General features: G+C 40.0%; 1 protein-coding gene across 3 annotated transcripts in view; it reads left to right on the top strand.

Moving 5' to 3' along the window:
* Positions 1–17,222, top strand: part of igdcc4 (immunoglobulin superfamily, DCC subclass, member 4) — a 240,283-nt gene that overhangs the window by 198,671 nt on the left and 24,390 nt on the right. For all 3 annotated transcript variants that reach the window (XM_061964464.2, XM_061964463.2, XM_061964462.2), the window contains 2 exons: positions 4,054–4,224; positions 14,550–14,684. In XM_061964464.2, coding sequence (XP_061820448.2) covers positions 4,054–4,224; positions 14,550–14,684 — 306 coding nt within the window. The remainder of the gene's footprint in view (positions 1–4,053; positions 4,225–14,549; positions 14,685–17,222) is intronic.

The following is a 17,222-nucleotide window of genomic DNA, read 5'->3' as shown; positions in this document are numbered from 1 at the left end:
AAACGTTGCTTGGATTGATGAATGAAGAGTCCTTTCAGCGTCTGTCTCTTAGACTTAGACTTCCTTTTATTGTCATTCAAATTTGAACTTTACAATACAGATAAGAATGAAATGTTGTTGCGTTAGCTCGTTGTAATGCAGGATAAAAGAGCAATAAGGTGCAGAGTGTTTGCATTTACAAAATAAGGTGCATATATAAATATAGTTACTGTACAGATAAATATATTGCACTTTTGCATATGCATCCACGTTTACGGATGTATGTTATATTGTCTTTATATTCCAGCGAGTTAATTCGTTTTTGGGGGGAATTGAGGGGATTATTTTGTTGTGATCAAGAGTCTTATGGCCTGATGGAAGCAGGTGTTACAGAACCTGAAGGTTTTGCTACAGAGGCTGCGGAACCTCTTTCCAGAGTCCAGCAGCGTCTCTGTTGGTGTTATATGAAAACTATTTGTTTAATACATAACATTATGACTGTTAGCGAAGAAAAATCCATAAATTAGCCGCATTGTTTTATAAACCGCAGGAGCCAAAGCGTTGGGAAAAATCAGTAGCGGCTTATAGTTGGGAAAATAGGTTATATGCAAGGCTGTGAACGTATTAAACTCAACTAAGTCATACCTTCATTCTCTCTAATTCTAGCTCAGTAAGAACTGTAAAAATTTGGTTGTCAACTTGTCTACTGTATCAAAATCAATGTTCTTTTAAGCTATTGACCTATTTTAGGCTGTGATTACCCAACCTCAAATACTCCAAAAACATGCACCTGGGGATAGGTTGATTGGCAACACTAAATTGGCCCTAGTGTGTGAATGTATTAGAATAATTGTATCTAAGTTATCACAAAAACTTTGTGTTTCAATGAGTTCCCAGGGAGAAGGCTGTAAAACTCCACTGTGTAGGGGGGAAGCAACATGAAGGTGTTCTGTTTTCTTTCATGTATTGTAATCAACAGAAAGATATTGTTTTAACCCAAGGACTACAAAGCGTAGAGAAGGCAGGATCTGCCCAAGTTCCAGATACCGCTTTTTTGAAGTCTTTTACGAACCTCTTTTTTGAAGTCTTTTACGAACCTTTCTTTGAACTGTTTTACAACCTTTTCTGTGAAGTGTTTACAACCTTTTCTTTTGAACTGATCTGTAACCAAAGGCAACGCTGTTTACGACCCACGTCCCTTTGGAAGCAGCTGTTGCCATGTGGTCAGGGAAAGTCCAAATAAAGGAGGAGGCGTACAATCTTTCGCCAGAGCGTGCTGGAGACTGTTCAATAGTACAGACCAGACGTTTCTCCTCAAATTGAGCCAAATTTAATTCTGTCTCTGTTTGATTCTTTGCTTCTTGTCTTGTTTAATACATGTCATCAGTGTTTGAACCTGACAGAATGTGAGTGTGAATGTTGTCTATCTGTGTTGGCCCTGTGATGAGGTGGCGTCTTGTCCAGGGTGTACTCCGCCTTCTGCCCGAATGCAGCTGAGATAGGCTCCAGCACAACCTTTTCTTTTGAACTGATCTGTAACCAAAGGCAACGCTGTTTACGACCCACGTCCCTTTGGAAGCAGCTGTTGCCATGTGGTCAGGGAAAGTCCAAATAAAGGACGAGGCGTACAATCTTTCGCCAGAGCGTGCTGGAGACTGTACAATAGTACAGACCAGACGTTTCTCCTCAAATTGAGCCAAATTCAATTCTGTCTCTGTTTGATTCTTTGCTTCTTGTCTTGTTTAATTGATGTCATCAGTGTTTGAACCTGACAGAATGTGAGTGTGAATGTTGTCTATCTGTGTTGGCCCTGTGATGAGGTGGCGTCTTGTCCAGGTTGTTCCCCGCCTTCTGCCCGAATGCAGCTGAGATAGGCTCCAGCACCCCCCCCCCACCCCCCCACCCCCCAACCGCCCCGCGACGCCGAAAGGGACAAGCGGTAGAAAATAGATGGATGGAAATATTCCACTCTGCAACTTATTTTTTAGAAATACATATTTTTCATTTTCCAATCATAAAAATAAGTTAATTCATAAAAAAAAAAAATCATAAAAATAATTTTAAAAAGTTAGGTCTAAAGATTCCAAGCATTAGTTGATTGTTTGCTAACTATTGACACTTCAACAAACAGGTCCTAAATGGATCTAAAGAGTTAGTTTGCATACCTGCCAACTACTCCGGTTTTCCCGTAATTAGTACGGTTTTCATCAACCTATTCCGGGTTACGGTTGCAGTGATAAAAAATACGTTTTTTCATTAATTAAATTATTTATTTATTTTAAAGTTTTATTCACGAAATCGCGTAACAACAATGACAATCGACACTGCTTCCCGTAACTTCCTATCGAGCCATTCCGAATGCCATGCGCGAGGCTATTTATAGCACCGCTGCCAAGCACGAGGCACCTGTTGCCCATTGTTTCCAAACGAGCGAACGATCATGGAATCAGTCGGAGAAAAATCGCAAACGAGTCTTAAACCGAAAAGAAAACTGCAGTCATTCTGTGAAGAATATTCAAAAGCCTATCCGGGAATAATTATCCGTTCCAAAAAGGGTGAAAACTACGCGAATTGCACCTTGTGCAGACAAGATTTTTCGATCGGACACGGAGGATGTAAAAGACCACGTTGGGACAAAAAAACACAAGTCTAATGCCGTTGCTAAATTTGGATTTTAGCCACAAAAAGGTAATGACACCAATGTTATCTATTGGAATTGTTTAGTACTGTTATACTGTTAAAAGTGTTTATACTATTTATGCTTTCAAGTCCAAGTTGAAGAAATCTTGTTAAATGTTGACAGCATAACTACCAAAATACAGAAGTATGTCCTTAATATTTTTGCAGTGCTATTTCTGTTGAAAAGTTAAAATGATTACATTAGAGATGTGATGTGCCACTTTTCAAGTGTCTGATGGCTTAAATTAATTTTCATTAATTTTTCATATTTTGAATTCTTTTGAAAGGCTTACAAGAAAACTACATTTGAATTGTAATTCCATGCTATTGACAGGACTATTAATTTTAATGAAGTTAGCTTACCATGTTTACAGTATGATAATTGTGATAGAAATGTGAATTTTAGGCACAGAATATTTTTTACAATTGAACAAGGCAGTAGATTATACAAGCTTGGACAGAAAGTTAATAATGACACCAATTTTTTTTTAAATGGAATTGTTTAGTACTGTTTTACCATTTGTTTACTGTAAAAAGTGTTTATACTGTTTATACTTTCAATTAACAAATTGAAGTCTTGTGAAAGGTTGACAGGATAACTGGCATTAACTGTCAAAATAATTTCAAACTATTGAAGTTAGCTTACAGAATAAACATGTCAATCAACCCATATGATTTTTGCTGTAATATTTTTGTTTTGAAAAGTCACTGTGACTGATAGAAAAGTGATGGTTTTAGCAACATTTTAACCTGTCTGAATGCAATCAAACATTTTGCGTCGGGGGGCGAACCTGAACCCCCCGCCAGGACTTTGTCCTGGACCTACCGGGGCCTGCGGCCCCTGGACCCTGGCTACTAGGTTTTTCTGATTTCAAAAGTTGGCAGGTATGAGTTTGTATAGTCAATCTTAAGGTTGCTCAAGGGTTAGACGCAATCCTCTCGGCACAAGCTTAGTAGTTTCTGTGCGCTCGTTTTAGTACAAGCAAACCTTTAGAACAGGCCTCTATTGTTTATGTAATATGAGTGTCAGACCAAACAGACCTTGTCATCCGTCTCAAGGCGTTCATTTTTATTAGACTGTGCAGCGGGAAGCAAACTAATCCGAGTATCAGCCTGTCAGTCAAGTGTCTGCAGGTGAAAGAGTGTGTGTAGCTTGTAATCATAACATGACATTACCATCAGCAGTCACCCTCTCCTCTCTCGTATGTTCACCTGAGCCTCACTCCCTCCATTGCCTTGTCTCCTCTCAGCTGTACCCAGGTGGCTGGGGGCATGGGGACGCAGATGGTTGTCACACAACAGACGAAATATACCCTCCAGCTGTGTGGCCTTATTTGTAGCTTTTAATTACAGACTGCCATCCCTTCTGCTCTTTCTCTCTCCATTATCCTTCAGGGCCTTCCTCGCCTCCGGATCAGCTGCAGTTGAGCACGCTCGACTCATCCTCAGTGCTGGTGAGCTGGCGCCCTCCACTGGAGCCGAACGGTGTCATCGCCAGCTACAGGATCTTGTACAGCGGCAACCTCAGCCAGCCTGAGGATATGTGGAAAAACCTCTCACAGGACGGTGAGTCGACTGCTGGTCGAGCTGACTATATAAACATTGATTCCACTTCAACTGAGTGTGTTTTTCTAACCTTAATGATATAAAGGTATGTTATTTAATCACAGTTTTTCTTCTTTTAGTGGTGTGACTCAACTGCAGAGAGTATATAGGTTGGGTGTCAAACTCATTTTAGATCGGGGGCCACATGGAGAAGTGAAGTGAAGTGAATTATATTTACATAGCGCTTTTCTCTAGTGACTCAAAGCGCTTTTACATAGTGAAACCCAATATCTAAGTTACATTTAAACCAATGTGGGTGGCACTGGGAGCAGGTGGGTAAGGTGTCTTGCCCAAGGAGACAACGGCAGTGACTCGGATGGCGGAAGTGGGGATCGAACCTGGAACCCTTAAGTTGCTGGCACGGCCACTCTACCAACCGAGCTATACCGCCTCGAAAAATCTACTCCCAAGTGGGCCGGACTGGTAAAATCACGGCACGATAACTTAGAAATAAAGACAACTTCAGATTGTTTTCTTTGTTTAAAAATAGAACAAGCACATTCTAAAAATGTACAAATCATAATGTTGATGGGGGTTTTTTTACACTTACATATTGCGGTTAATAGTATTCTATCTTTGTCGTTATTTATATTTTCGGAATAAATTATGTGATAATGTTCATCAGTCAACTCATTGGTGTTAATTTTCCATCTATCAAGATAAAAAATTTGGTAACACTTTAGTATGGGGAACATATTTACCATTTATTAAAGTAACAAATACTTAATTTAATGTCATTTGGACACTAGGGGAAAATATAAGGGTTAGGGTTACTAATAAGCAATAATTCTGAGGTTATTGAGGGAAGGCTTACTGGTTGTATAATAAGGCCATGCAGAATAAGGCATTCATAAGTACTTAATAATGACTAATTAAGAGCCAATATGTTACTAATTTGCATGTTAATAAGAAACTAATTAATGGTGAATATGTGTTCCCTATACTAAAGTGTTACCAAAAAAGTATTTTAAAATCAAATTACAGTATGTTATTTATGTCGTTTGATCATTTTCCCTGACTGATGTACTAACATCATGTTTATTTTGTACATATGTAGGATCATCTACAACGATGCAAATAATTTCTATTGTGCCATCCAGTGGACACATTTAGAACAGCTGTTTCTTTCATTCAAAAATTTCAGGTTAATTTTTATCCTTAGCAAACTCATCTCACGGGCCGGATAAAACCTGTTCGCAGGCCTGATCTGGCCCTTGGGCCGTACGTTTGAAACCCCCGGTATAGAGTATCACGATAACCTTTTACTTCCACGAAAATGTCGCATTTTACTATTATAAAATGTAGCGAGGCCTGGGCTGATAATCAATAAGTCAATTAATCGAACGATACTTGAAAGATATTCTCGATAAGTTTGCCGGTATCGATAAACTGCCTTGTCTGTGTTGTTTAGTCCAATGGTTCTCAAACTTTTTTCACCAAGTAGCATATCAGAAAAAACTTAAAAGTACCACCATAATGACTATCAATAAAATACAGTAGCATATTAGGCCTAAGTATTCGTTAAAAACAAGGCAGCGGTTTTATTTAACAAGTATATTTAATATTTTGGACACTGTAACATTAAACAGTTTGAACAGTAACACTGTCTTTACATTTAGGAAAATAAAACACTGCTTGAGTAAAGAATCAAATATTTGGCATACCACTAGATGGAGCACGCGTACCACTAGTAGTATACTAGTAGTATACTGGGTAACGTTTGCTGTGGTCTGGAACAACATGGCACACAAACAACTATCATAAATGCAGCCAATATAACATACAGATAATACGTCATGAGAAATGCAGATACAAATTGAATACACAGAGGACATAGGAAATTAAATGAGCTCAAATATACCTACAAACGAGGCATAATGATGCAATATGTACATACAGCTAGCCTAAATAGCATGTTAGCATCGATTAGCTTGCAGTCATGCAGTGACCAAATATGCCTGATTAGCACTCCACACAAGTCAATAACATCAACAAAGCTCACCTTTGTGTATTCACGCACAGTATAAAACGTTTGGTGGACAAAATGAGACAAAGGAGTGGCATAAAATATGTATTTCTCTGGCATGTTGAAGAAAGTTATACATGTAAACAAATTACGGTGAGTTCAAGGACCGCCAAAATGAGGACAAAACGGCGCTCGCCAAATACTCTCATCAGAGAATCATGTTTAATATAAACAGTGGGATTTCTAACAATTAGGGAGCATTGTGTCATGTGTCCTCCTACATCTTTTTCTATTTTCATACATTTTTGAAAAAGCTCCAGGGAGCCAGTAGGGCAGCGCTAAAGAGCCCTGCACTAGTGAGAAGCATCGCAAGATAATAAAAATTAGAAGAAAAAAAGATTATTGCAAAGCCAAATGTCCTGTTGTGTAAACATTTTGGTTTGTTGGAAAGTGATGGAAACAACAACAAAAAAGACATCTGACCAAGTTTTTCCAATTAAAGAGAACATTGCACTCAAGATGTTTAATATTTATTGACATGTATTTTTTTCTTTTCAGAGTCAACTTTATTTTTACTGTCTGTTTCCTTAATTAGGATATTAAAAGTTATTGGCCTTCCAATTGCAATGGTAAAAAATGCTAATGAAAAAAAAGTTGATTGTGTTTGAAAGGTTACTTGCATTATTATTGTTACATACTATGATTACCATATTTTCTGGGTTATAGAGTGCACCGGTTTTTAAATCCGCACCCACCAAATTTTAGGAAAAAAAATATTTTTACATATATTAGCCGCACCGGACCACAAGCCATAGCTATATACCGGTACAAAATATTTTTTAAATGTTTATTTACATATCTTATTTGTTTCCAAACGGTGCCTGTCACTCGGCGGTAAAACGGCTGATCAAACAAAACAGACGTCATCGTCATGGACCCACAAGCTACGGAAGCTCGCTCTCCAATCAGCTAAACAGACTCAATACATCCACGGTGACGTTTTGGTGAATTTCAGAAACTGAAACAATACAAAAATAATGTTGTAAGTTAATAATACTAACACAGATACTTGTAAATCTGTTAGCATATTCGGTAATGATAATGATACTAGCTTGATTACATTACATTATTATTATTATGGGGCGGCGTGGGGCAAGACACTTTACCCACCTGCTCCCAGTGCCACCTGCACTGGTTTGTAGCTTAAATATGTAGATAATGGGTTTTACTATGTAAAGCGCTTTAAGTCTCTAAAGTAAGGCGTTGTATAAATAAAATTCACTTCACTACTCCTACAGACATGGAACAGTTTATTAAGTATGAATTATTTCAGTTATATTGTAAAACTTACAAACATTTGCTTGGAGGGATGTATGAAGAATCCTTTCGAGCAGAAACACGATGAACGGTTTTACTTCCGGTTCAAGGAATGAAACAGGAAGTATATTTCCAACCTGCAGTGAGCAAACTCGTCCAAAAGATGGCGCCACAGCACAAACGTTAACAATAACACACCTTTTCTGTGTGTCTGTCGGTGTGAAAACTATTTGTTGATTCCAAAATACTATGGTCGTTGACAAAGACAAATCCCTAATTTAGACGCACTGTTTTATAAGCCGCGGGGTTCAAAGCATTGGAAAAAATGAGTGGCTTGTAGTCCAGAAAATACGGTACATTAGTGCCTAATTTGGTCTCAAAATAAGACAGACAATAATATTGTTTATCAGCAATAATCTGTGCGACAATATATTGTCCAACAAAATATTTTATCAGCCCAGGTCTACATGTACCTACCCAAAGAGAGGCCACACTATTGCCTCGTGGTGAGCACGTTGGCCACACAGTCAAGTGATCGATGGTTTGAATCTCTGTTTTGGCATCTCCATGTGGAGTTACATGCAATGTTCCCTCTAATTTTTCATGTGTCTGGGCATACACACAAGCTCCCTGAGCACACTGAGGACCACTGTGAGCAACATCAGATGTGCACGCTGTGGCCACACACCTGTTCAAAACCTTGGATCATAGCAAGTTACATGGCTTACTAAAATAATCAAATTACAGCAGCAATTTTCACTAGTTTACTTTTAATATAAGTGATTTGACAAACTTTAAAGGAAAAAGACAAAAATCTTGTTGTTCATGAGATGTGTAGTATGTTTTATATGAGAGTCCTGCTTGGCCATGGGAAGAGTCCTGCTTTGGCCATGTGAAGAGTCCTGCTTTGGCCATGGGAAGAGTCCTGCTTTGGCCATGGGAAGAGTTTTGCTTTGGCCATGGGAAGAGTTCTGCTTTGGCCATGGGAAGAGTTCTGCTTTGGCCATGGGAAGAGTTCTGCTTTGGCCATGGGAAGAGTTCTGTTTTGGCCATGGGAAGAGTTTTGCTTTGGCCATGGGAAGAGTTCTGCTTTGGCCAATGGAAGAGTTCTGCTTTGGCCATGGGAAGAGTTCTGCTTTGGCCATGGGAAGAGTTCTGCTTTGGCCATGGGAAGAGTTCTGCTTTGGCCATGGGAAGAGTCTTGCTTTGGCCATGGGAAGAGTCCTGCTTTGGCCATGGGAAGAGTCCTGCTTTGGCCATGGGAAGAGTTCTGCTTTGGCCATGGGAAGAGTCTTGCTTTGGCCATGGGAAGAGTCCTGCTTTGGCCATGGGAAGAGTTCTGCTTTGGCCATGGGAAGAGTTCTGCTTTGGCCATGGGAAGAGTTCTGCTTTGGCCATGGGAAGAGTTCTGCTTTGGCCATGGGAAGAGTCTTGCTTTGGCCATGGGAAGAGTCCTGCTTTGGCCATGGGAAGAGTCCTGCTTTGGCCATGGGAAGAGTTCTGCTTTGGCAATGGGAATAGTTCTGCTTTGGCTATGGGAAGAGTTCTGCTTTGGCCATGGGAAGAGTCTTGCTTTGGCCATGGGAAGAGTCCTGCTTTGGCCATGGGAAGAGTCCTGCTTTGGCCATGGGAAGAGTTCTGCTTTGGCAATGGGAATAGTTCTGCTTTGGCTATGGGAAGAGTTCTGCTTTGGCCATGGGAAGAGTTCTGCTTTGGCCATGGGAAGAGTCTTGCTTTGGCCATGGGAAGAGTTCTGCTTTGGCCATGGGAAGAGTTCTGCTTTGGCCATGGGAAGAGTTCTGCTTTGGCCATGGGAAGAGTTCTGCTTTGGCCATGGGAAGAGTCTTGCTTTGGCCATGGGAAGAGTTCTGCTTTGGCCATGGGAAGAGTTCTGCTTTGGCCATGAGAAGAGTTCTGCTTTGGCCATGGGAAGAGTTTTACTTTGGCCATGGGAAGAGTCCTGCTTTGGCCATGGGAAGAGTCTTGCTTTGGCCATGGGAAGAGTTTTACTTTGGCCATGGGAAGAGTCCTGCTTTGGCCATGGGAAGAGTCCTGCTTTGGCCTGGGTGAGGTCCAGTTGTGGCCTGGGTGAGGGTCCTGTTCTGGAAGAAATGATATATACACCGCTCAGACATAACATTCTGTTCACATTAAAACATTCACATTCTGCACAATGACGTGTGCTGTAGCTTGTGATACAGTGTAAATTCCTTTAACTCTGTCTGTAAAATATGTAATTACTCAGTTTTCTATTATCATTTCTACTACCCATAAATTATCTAGTAGTAACATAATTTAATGATTAATATCCATAAGTAAAACATCTTAATAAATGTCACTAGAATATGCACAAATCTGACTTAAATTGTACCTTATTTTTCACATCTGTCCTTCTCACTTCTCCAATGGTTGTACACTTTGTCCAGGTTGATGGCTTTGTCTCGTGACAGCTCGTTCCTTTTCTCTCTGTCTTTTGCGTTTTCCCGCAATAATGTGCCAATCCCCTGTCCCATCTTGAGTCTTCGTACAATTCCAACAGCTTTCAAATGACTTTTCTGCTGAATGTGACGCTTGAGGTAGTCCAACTTCCATTCAGTCCACATTTTCCCCCTCGGAAAACTCATTCGCTACTTTAGCTTCGCGGCATGTTTTGCAGAGTAGACCCGTCTCACTCGAAAAAGAAAAAATCTCACCCAGTTTCACCGCTTGTTCTTCTATTTGAACATACTCCGACAGCCATTCCATCTTAAAAGAACCGCATTTCTTTTTTACAATGGCTTGGTGAGTAGATGCTGCCCGTTCGTTTCGCCATGATAAGGGGTTAGCATTTGCGTCTCGTTGTTGTACCGAAATCTGTTACCCATCGGAATTTGTAACTCCAGGGGGCGATGTTCCTTAATGCTGAAACGTCAGTTGTCAGAATTTCAGCATTAATAATAACAATGGACTCATACTATAATGAAAGTAAGTCATTGATTTCCAGAATATGTGTAATTTATTAATGCTGAAATTCTGACAACTGACGTTTCAGCATTAAGGATAGTTTACGCCATTTACGCAAGCGTTCTTCTTCTCCTCCTCTTTGGGCTTTCCGTTTAACCATCAAACAAACGCCATGGGAACATCGCCCCCTGGAGTTACAAATTCCGATGGGTAACAGATTTCGGTACAACATCGTAACTCCGCCGCACTGTTGTTAGCTAGCTATCCTGCACGGCGCGAATGGGCAGGGTCCATATGCAAGCACTGTCAAATTGTTCATGCTATTGTCAATATCAATAGTGTCAATGCTATGATTGGCTGCGTAGCGTAAGTGAACCGAATCGTATCATTGGCTGGACACCTGTCACTCACTGAGTTACGTTGCAAAATGGTACAGAAAACAAAATTATTATTATTAGTATTATTATTATTGGTTTAATTGATTAGATACGATTAGGACTAATATTAGATATTAATTACCGTATTTTTCGGACTATAAGTCGCAGTTTTTTTCATAGTTTGGCTGGGCTCCAGTGCGATTTATATATGTTTTTTTCCTTCTTTATTATGCATTTTCGGCAGGTGCGACTTATACTCCGAAAAATACGGTAATACGTTTATGTTGAATTTTATTTTATGCGCTGCATAGATTTTCTTGTGCGCTGAGAATGTGCGAGCAGTGCGCGATTGCCCAAGCGCGCAGCTTAGAGGGAACATTGGTTACATGTTCTTCTCATGAGTGGGTGGGTTTCCTCTGGGTACTTCAGCCTTGTCCCGCATTCCAAAAATAAGCATTTTGGGTTAATTGAAGACTCCTAATTGGTGTGAATGTGACTGTTAATATTTGTCTATTTGTGTCTTGCGATTGGCTGGTTACCAGTCCACCCGTCTCACCCAAATGCAGCTAGAAAATAAATAGTTAGAACTCACAAAAAATAGAAAAGTGCCAAAGAAACAAAAAGAATAGCTAAGTATGTCTGGTGCACCATAGAAAATCACCAGGAGGTCGTGCACAAAAAGGAGGATAATTACAAAGTGTTGATTTTAATTTGTATTTTATTTTCCTGGGTCACTTTGTGCGTGGAATATTGGAACATTGGTCTTCCCCAACATGCATGTTTTGTAATACAACAAATTCACAGGAAAAATAAATGAATAAATAATTAATTTTTGGGGGGAAAATAATCATTTTAACAATATTAAAAAACATTGAAATTTAAAAATTCCCAACTCTACTTCAACCAGGATTCAAACACAGCACTGCTATCTTTTGACACAAGCACTAAAAATGAGCGCCTCAATACATAAAGGGCGTTGTCTTTCATAAAGTGACATTTTACATGAGTTTCTTTGTGCAAAACTGGGCCAACCTTTACAGCCTTTTCGCTGAATAAAAGAATGTACCGTATTTTTCAGACTATAAGTCGCTCCGGAGTATACGTCGCACCGGCCGAAAATGCACAATAAAGAAGGAAAAAAACATATATAAGTATAAGTCACATTTTTTGGGGAAATGTATTTCATAAAATCCAACACCAAGAATAGACATTTGAAAGGCAATTTAAAATAAATAAAGAATAGTGAACAACAGGCTGAATAAGTGTATGTTATATGACGCATAAATAACCAACTGAGAATGTGCCTGGTATGTTAACGCAACACATCATGGCAAGAGTCATTCAAGTAACTATAACATATAGAACATGCTATACGTTTACCAAACAATCTGTCACTCCCGATCGCTAAATCCCATGAAATCTTTTTCCTCGGTGTCGCCTCTGGTATGCGCCCCGCTAGCGTCCTTTCTTTCTGCTGCTCGATTGCTGTTTTCTGCAGCATATTTCACTACGTCCAGCTTGTAATCTGCAGTATATGATTTCCTTTTCGGTGCCATTTTAGTTCAGTCCTTCTCAGTTTTTATAAGTTACCGCGATTGTTGATGTGATCCATTTTAATAGCTCCGGAAGTAACGTATAGCCATACTTGCCAACCCTCCCGGATTTTCCGGGAGACTCCCGAAATTCAGCGCCTCTCCCGAAAACCTCCCGGGACAAATGTTCTCCCGAAAATCTCCCGAAATTCAGGCGGAGCTGGAAGCCACGCCCCCTCCAGCTCCATGCGGACCTGAGTGACGTGTCAACAGCCTGTATTCACGTCCGCTTTCCCACAATATAAACAGCATGCCTGCCCAAACACGTTATAACTGTAGAATGATCGAGGGCGAGTTCTTGGTTTCTTATGTGGGTTTATTGTTAGGCAGTTTCATTAACGTCCTCCCAGCGCGGTAACAACACACAACAACAGCAGTCATGTTTTATTCTACTGTAAAGCAGTTCGTCTGCCGTAAACAGCAATGTTCTTGTAATATATTGAGTTGGAGGCAATAACCAGGCGAGGTGATGAAGTACGTCTCTTAGACTTCAGAACAGACTCACACACTTGACGTCAGGTGCGCAACACCACGTAAATCGTTGGCCAACCAAAAAGTAACCCCAGTACGCTATAGCCAACATTCACCAGGAGATGGCAACAGACAAACATAGCACAGCAGCTCAATTAAAAAACAGTACTTAAGCCACATTCTTTTTTTTTTTTTTAGTACTGAACTCTTAACCCTCATTTGTAAACAATAACATGCTTATTATACAAACAGTATTTGTACACCTTTAACACATATTTTTATACTGTCTTCAGAGATTCAGTTTTTTGGGTGGTACTCGAAACCTTTCTGGGTACCTGTGAAAGGGTGTTCAGCATAGTTAGAAAAATAGTGACAGAGAATAGAACAAGGATGGACAATTCAACCCTTAACACAACAATGAGTAGATGAGTGTTATGTGTGTGTGTATATGTGTAAATAAATGAAATTCAAGTATTTCTTTTATTTTTATATATATATATATATATATATATAATAAAATAAATATATATATATATATATAGCTAGAATTCACTGAAAGTCAAGTATTTCTTATATATATGAAATACTTGACTTGGTGAATTCTAGCTCTAAATATACTCCTCCCCTCTTAGCCACGCCCCCGACCACGCCCCCCCCACCCCCCACCCCCCACCTCCAGAAATCGGAGGTCTCAAGGTTGGCAAGTATGCGTATAGCATATAGCAGTTAGCATACCATGGCCCACAATGCACTTCTGCCATGACCCGCCCCCGCCGAATTCTTATTGGTTGGCGTGTGAGTGACGATTGCTGACGTGTGTGTGACGATTGCGGACATTTTCTTTGTCGCTCACACGAATGAGATAAATAATATTATTTGATATTTTACAATAATGTGTTAATAATTTCACACATAAGTCGCTCCGGAGTATACGTCGCACCCACGGCCAAACTATGAAAAAAACATCGACTTATAGTCCGAAAAATACGGTACAGGAAAAAAAATAATGTGGGATTTGTAATATTAACTATGAACGATAAAACACTGAATATCAAGAACATATGAACGTCTCTCCTCTTTACTTCCCAGACGACTGTCTCGAGATCGATCTTTCCCAATAAAGCAAAATGTAACAAATATGCAACAAACTTCAAGTTCAAGGCTTACTGTAATTTGAAAAATGCACTGCACATCATATTGGCGCCCCCAGTTTTGATGGTAAACGTTTAAAAAAAAAAATATGGAAAAGCCCGGCGGGCCGGGTTGAAAAGCTTAATTGACCCACAGGAGAGAGCACTAGAAGACGTCAACATTTAAAGCACACGTTTAAACTGTGGACGTAGGCCTGCTAAAAACGCTGACTTTGGAAAACCTAGCTCCATTCCCGTAGTCTGTGTTGTATATTGCAATATTTACTGTACCATGATGATGAATAATGGTCCTTCTCTTTCTCTTTACTTACCGTTTGAATCACGATGGCTACTCTGCTGTTTCCTGCCAGGTCGTAAATCAATTATGCTTCAAGATAGAGCGACTACGCAACATAAATAAAAGCTATTCCTATTCCCAACATAAACACAAGGTGTAACCAGTCCTCATTGTGTGTTTCTCTGCCTACAGGGAGCATCACCAGTGTTGTGGTGCGAGGCTTGTCCAGTGGCAGCCGCTACTTTTTCAAGTTGGGAGCGTCGACGGAGGTGGGGCCGGGGCCTTATTCGCTTGTAAAGGACGTTCACATTCCCCCTCACCAATATGGTACGTGCCAAGTGTATCGCATGTGTGTATAGTGTATATTTAATTACAAAGTGTAATAGGGTTATTTTGTAGCTGCCGCTATGCAGAGTGAATGGAAGTGACACAGGAGTTGTGTGGCTGCAGACTCTGGCCATCTGTTTCTTCTCTCCTCTGCGTCCAGGCTGCCAAAAGATAGCCGGCATACATGAATATCAATGAAGGCAGTTGAATACCTGCCCTGAATTACTAGTAAATGTAGCTTTGTCTCGGATAAATAGGCTTCACGGGATTCTCTTTACTGGCTTCTAGACCGAAATGAATTCGCCAATGTGTCGATTTTAAACGTAACTTTATTTTTTTTTGGAAGGGTAGTTTTCTGCTAAAATAATAAAAAGTACAACTCTGGGTTTGCTGCTCCTTTACATACTGCATAGAGATGGTTGCTTGTTTTGAGCTGTGTATGTGGAAAAAGCGATCTATAGGTATAAAAACATATTACATACATTACAGTACATCCAATCCAGCCATTCTGTAAATGAAGATGAATACTAATAAAAACAATAATATTAATAATCATTATTATACTCATTTTTACAGTAAGAAGGGGATTCATATGGCCCCATTCGTTGCGATTTACCTGACACATAAAACGGGACAAATTGGGGGGTGCAACCTCCACTGTTATTGAGTGTTAAAATGTGTTTTGTGGCAATTCCAACTTTGACCACAGCGTCAGTTGCTATGTTGAGTGGCGCTTAGCATTATTTTCAGCAGACTGCGCTGCAAGATTATTCACCCCCCATATTCTTCTCATGCAAGACCTACCCAGGAATGGGTAAATCCCTTCCCTACTGTATATTATTGAGGGGTGTGGAATTATCGCAATAATTGCATTTAATTAGAGCAATATGGACCTGATCTTAGATCCCAATGTGACGCGCTAAACGGCGTGTGCAAACTATAAAATGGGAATGATCCAAATGCAGGAAAATGCATATTGCAAGACGTTGTTTCATATAGAAGATACTGTATACTATAATATATATATTTCCTAAATTAAAAAATGAACGCCATTTTCAAAACACCAATAGAGCGCGTGAATTGAATTTGTTTTTAATCAGCCCTTTAAGTCATCCAGCAGATCTAAAATTATTAAAAATGATATCGCTGAATAGACGTTATGTGTAATATTTGTATTTTTGACAGTCCATATATTTTGACAAGCATAAACTGAAGCATAATCGCCTCCATTCTCACAGGAGGCGATTATGCTTGATGCACAACTGTCAGTTTGCACGTCCTTTCTAGACATACAAACCCCGTTTCCATATGAGTTGGGAAATTGTGTTAGATGTAAATATAAACGGAATACAATGATTTGCAAATCATTTTCAACCCATATTAAGTTGAATATGCTACAAAGACAACATATTTGATGTTCAAACTGATAAACATTTTTTTTTTTGCAAATAATCATTCACTTGAGAATTTGATGCCAGCAACATGTGACAAAGAAGTTGGGAAAGGTGGCAATAAATACTGATAAAGTTGAGGAATGCTCATCAAACACTTATTTGGAACATCCCACAGGTGAACAGGCAAATTGGGAACAGGTGGGTGCCATGATCGGGTATAAAAGTAGATTCCATGAAATGCTCAGTCATTCACAAACAAGGATGGGGCGAGGGTCACCACTTTGTCAACAAATGCGTGAGCAAATCGTTGAACAGTTTAAGAAAAACCTTTCTCAACCAGCTATTGCAAGGAATTTAGTGATTTCACCATCTACGGTCCATAATATCATCAAAGGGTTCAGAGAATCTGGAGAAATCACTCCATGTAAGCAGCTAAGCCCGTGACCTTCGATCCCTCAGGCTGTACTGTATCAACAAGCGACATCAGTGTGTAAAGGATATCACCACATGGGCTCAAGAACACTTCAGAAACCCACTGTCAGTAACTACAGTTGGTTGCTACATCTGTAAGTGCAAGTTAAAACTCTCCTATGCAAGGCGAAAACCGTTTATCAACAACACCCAGAAACGCTGTCGGCTTCGCTGGGCCTGAGCTCATCTAAGATGGACTGATACAAAGTGGAAAAGTATTCTGTGGTCTGACGAGTCCACATATCAAATTGTTTTTGGAAACTGTGGACTTCGTGTCCTCCGGACCAAAGAGGAAAAGAACCATCCGGATTGTTATAGGCGCAAAGTTGAAAAGCCAGCATCTGTGATGGTATGGGGGTGTATTTGTGCCCAAGACATGGATAACTTACACATCTGTGAAGGCGCCATTAATGCTGAAAGGTACATACAGGTTTTGGAGCAACATATGTTGCCATCCAAGCAACGTTACCATGGACGCCCCTGCTTATTTCAGCAAGACAATGCCAAGCCACGTGTTACATCAACGTGGCTTCATAGTAAAAGAGTGCGGGTACTAGACTGGCCTGCCTGTAGTCCAGACCTCTCTCCCATTGAAAATGTGTGGCGCATTATGAAGCCTAAAATACCACAACGGAGACCCCGGACTATTGAACAACTTAAGCTGTACATCAAG

Source organism: Nerophis lumbriciformis, linkage group LG06 (genome assembly GCF_033978685.3).
Source record: "Nerophis lumbriciformis linkage group LG06, RoL_Nlum_v2.1, whole genome shotgun sequence".
Classification (NCBI taxonomy): Eukaryota; Metazoa; Chordata; class Actinopteri; order Syngnathiformes; family Syngnathidae; genus Nerophis; species Nerophis lumbriciformis.
Note: the sequence above shows the minus strand (reverse complement) of the source record. Positions and strands in the feature narration are given on the sequence as shown.